We start from the raw sequence: 3,180 nt of genomic DNA, 5'->3' as shown, positions 1-3,180 counted from the left end.
GGTGTGTGCTCGAGCCACATAAACCCAGGGCCTGAACTGGTAAGGCCAATCTGCCCCCAAGTTGCCCGTGAGAGAGGCGCTCCTGGCAGCAGGGCTCCTGGTACCACCTGAGCTGGGGTAAGCTGCACACAGGCCTTGGAAGGGGAAGGCCTAGGAGGAGAGGTGCCAGCGGGGCTGCTCTCGAGAGAAGCTGGCCAGGCCTTGGGGCAGATACGCCTGGGAGAAGAGGAGTCAGAGGCCCAGTCCCCCAGAGAGCTGCTTAGAAATGAACTGGTGGTTGAGGAAGGGACTGAAGGGGAGGTGTGGACGTCCCAGTGGGCCCAGCAAGAGGGTGGAGGGCCGGGGGCGCAGAGGCAGATAGCCAGAGCCCAATGACAGGTAGGGCACGGGGTCAGGGCAAGCCTTGAAAGGGATAGGCCTGAGGCCCACGAGCCCTAAAAGGACTAGTCTCTTACTGGATCTGGTGGGACACCTGAATGAGGAGAGAGAAAAAAGGATCTGCGTGACACGTGTAAGGTGGACATGTTGAAAGAGCAGAAAGATTTGGAATGGCAGATGGCCCCCCCGATCCTTCTACTTCAGCACTGACAAAAGACTTGGGGGCCAAATTGGGAAATGGAGTGGCCAAGGCCCGCTGCGGAGAGGAGGAACCTCAGAGGCATGTCTTCCAGGAACGTCATGTTATAAAGGGATGGACGAGAGTGCAACGCCTTCTGGAGACACTAGTGAGATTATGGGCTGTGACAAGGGAGGGTGCCGTGGGGTGAGTTCCAGCAAACTGGAAAAGCGTGTGCAAGAAGAGGATGGAATCTGATCATTTGTTTTACAGATGCGATTTGGAAATGGAGAGATTTGATTGTGCATAGGCATGCTGAACCAGCAGTTAAAGACATTATGGTGGGGCTGAATAAATCAAAGCGGCACTGTGGAAGGGAACAAGAGGAATGGGGAAAGGGAAAAGCTAGAAACGGGCAGCAGAGGGCCAAGGGTGCGATTCATTTGTGCAGTTCTGTTGTTGCCGTGAGTCTTGTGCAAAATGCGGCGTGTACTGGGTTCGGGGCCTTCTTTTTCTTGTGCGCAGCGTTAGCTGGTACCGTTGGATGAGTGCTTGTTGGGATGTTTTGGGGTTTTGTTATTTTTTGCACTCCTCCTGTGTAAAGAATAAAGTAAGTTAAAATAGGATTTAGACGGGGAAATTGATATTTGTTTCTTGGTTTTGTCTGTGGGAGATAGATGTTTTAATGTTAACTATAATGGGTTGCTGGATATAATAGAAAGTGTTTGTTAAAAGAAGGGAAATGTAATTTTGATACTATTACAAACAAGCAAACTGCAAACGTAACAGTAACTAATGTTTCCCCGGCTCTGTATCCACAGTCCAGATCCGGCCTCCCATTGCTCTCTCTTCTCAAACACTGGGTGCTTACAGAAGTTACATTTTTTGGTACAATTGGGTCCCCAAAAGAGCTGTACAGCCCTAACCTAGCAAACATTTCTGGCTGCAGATCCCTTTTAAAATGACTAATTGTGCAAACAACAAAATTAACCTGTGTTCCATCAGCTAGTGGATGAAGAACCACTAAGGCAGAGTGAAACTTGTGTACAGGTTCCCTGCAGGGAGGTAAGTTTTTGGCAGTTCTGCCCCCATCCGCCGACTCCCCGACCCGGCTGTCAGTGGCAGCCTCTTCTCCCAGTCCTGCCTTCTCCTTGGGGAGATGCCCTGGGAGAGGGGATGGCCCTGCACACACCCCTCAGTGTTGCACCGGGGGTGGGGAAGAGTCACTAATCCCTGCATGGGCTGGAAGAGCTGTCCCTCGCCCTAGGCTCCCCTTGGAGGGGGACGGGGGCTCTCTGCACACCCTGCTGCATCTGCAAATCACTGTCGGGGCTGGAGGGGAGCCCTACCTGGCTCCCTCGCTGGTGCCAGCGCAGGAGCAGTCAGTCCACCTCCTAAGCCCTCCCCTTGTGGTAAAAATATGTTATAATTCGGCCACCATGCCTTTGCAATCGCTTGTTTGTTTAACATGTTTTGCAATAGCTTCTGCATATAAATTAAGGCTTGCTTTGCACAGATTTTGCAACCATACTTAAGATAAAAGGTTATTAAGGGGCATTAGTTTTACCGCAGTTCTGCTTTTGGACTGCACATGCGACAGGACCTTTTGCTGCAGTTTTGTTTTTTGACTGCAATGTGTTAAACTTGATGGGGAACAACAACCAATAACAAGTTGAGCTCGACCTGCAAGGCAGGGCGTAACAATAAGGAAATTGTAAGGCTGGCAATAATAGCGCGACACGCTGAAACCCTCTGTTTGTTAGCTATAAAAATGGAACTTCGGGCACGGTCCGGGGTCGACTTTGCTTTGAGCAACTGAGCTCCTCTGTCGAACTTGTTTGCAAACAATAAACTTGAGTTGGACCCAGCCTGAGTGTGTGACTCTCTCCTTCAGGTAAATTGAACAAGCCTCCAGGGGCACCAAACTAGCAATTTGTGCATTAATTTGGTGAGCCAGCTAGGAGCAGCCCTTGGACCACCCCTGGGTGGACAACAAGCCCGGCAAAGGTGTCCGTGGAGTGGCCACCAAACCACTTTTGGAGTCTGCCACGGTCACCGGGAATGTGAGTCGGGACACCCGGGAGGTTAAAGGTTCTCCATTGAATGAGTCACCTAGGCTGAGTGGGTCCAAAGGGACGGCGCCAGGGGTTTGGCAGAGTAAGTATTCGCTTTCCTTGTGACACTTAAATGGTCCTTTGGGGAGCTTGGGAGTGTTGAAGTTTCAGGTATTGGCGTTGGTGTTCAGCATATAGGTCTGAACATTAGGGCCGGGGACTTCCCTTAGAAACATGAGCCGCTGACCAGGTCTGGGACTAAGGCTGAGTCTAGCCGCCCCGATTCTGCCTAACAAGGTACCGTCGAATGCAAGGGGGCTCAGCTGGAACCTCGTGACCCAGCGGATAGGGATCTGAGGGAGTTTGTATATTGGTTGACACAATGGGTTCGGGTAGCTCCTGGGAAGAAGACTCTGCAACCCCATTAGGATGCATGCTAAGAAACTTTAGTAAATTCAAAGGAGATTATGGGGTAGAAATGTTAAAGGACAGATTGATTACCTTCTGTCAGTTGGAGTGGCCATCATTTGGAGTGGGGTGGTCGGATGTCGGTTCTTTTAATGTAAAGGT

General features: G+C 50.8%; 1 protein-coding gene across 1 annotated transcript in view; it reads left to right on the top strand.

The window, feature by feature from the left end:
- The window catches only part of LOC106723438 (zinc finger protein 34-like), an 8,968-nt gene extending 6,514 nt beyond the window's left edge, over positions 1-2,454 (top strand). The window contains exon 7 of the mRNA XM_025195817.1: positions 2,451-2,454. Within this exon, the coding sequence (XP_025051602.1) occupies positions 2,451-2,454 (4 nt within the window). The remainder of the gene's footprint in view (positions 1-2,450) is intronic.
- Positions 2,455-3,180: the final 726 nt, after the last annotated feature.

The sequence above is a fragment of the Alligator sinensis genome, unplaced genomic scaffold (assembly GCF_000455745.1).
Source record: "Alligator sinensis unplaced genomic scaffold, ASM45574v1 scaffold2329_1, whole genome shotgun sequence".
Classification (NCBI taxonomy): Eukaryota; Metazoa; Chordata; order Crocodylia; family Alligatoridae; genus Alligator; species Alligator sinensis.
Note: the sequence above shows the minus strand (reverse complement) of the source record. Positions and strands in the feature narration are given on the sequence as shown.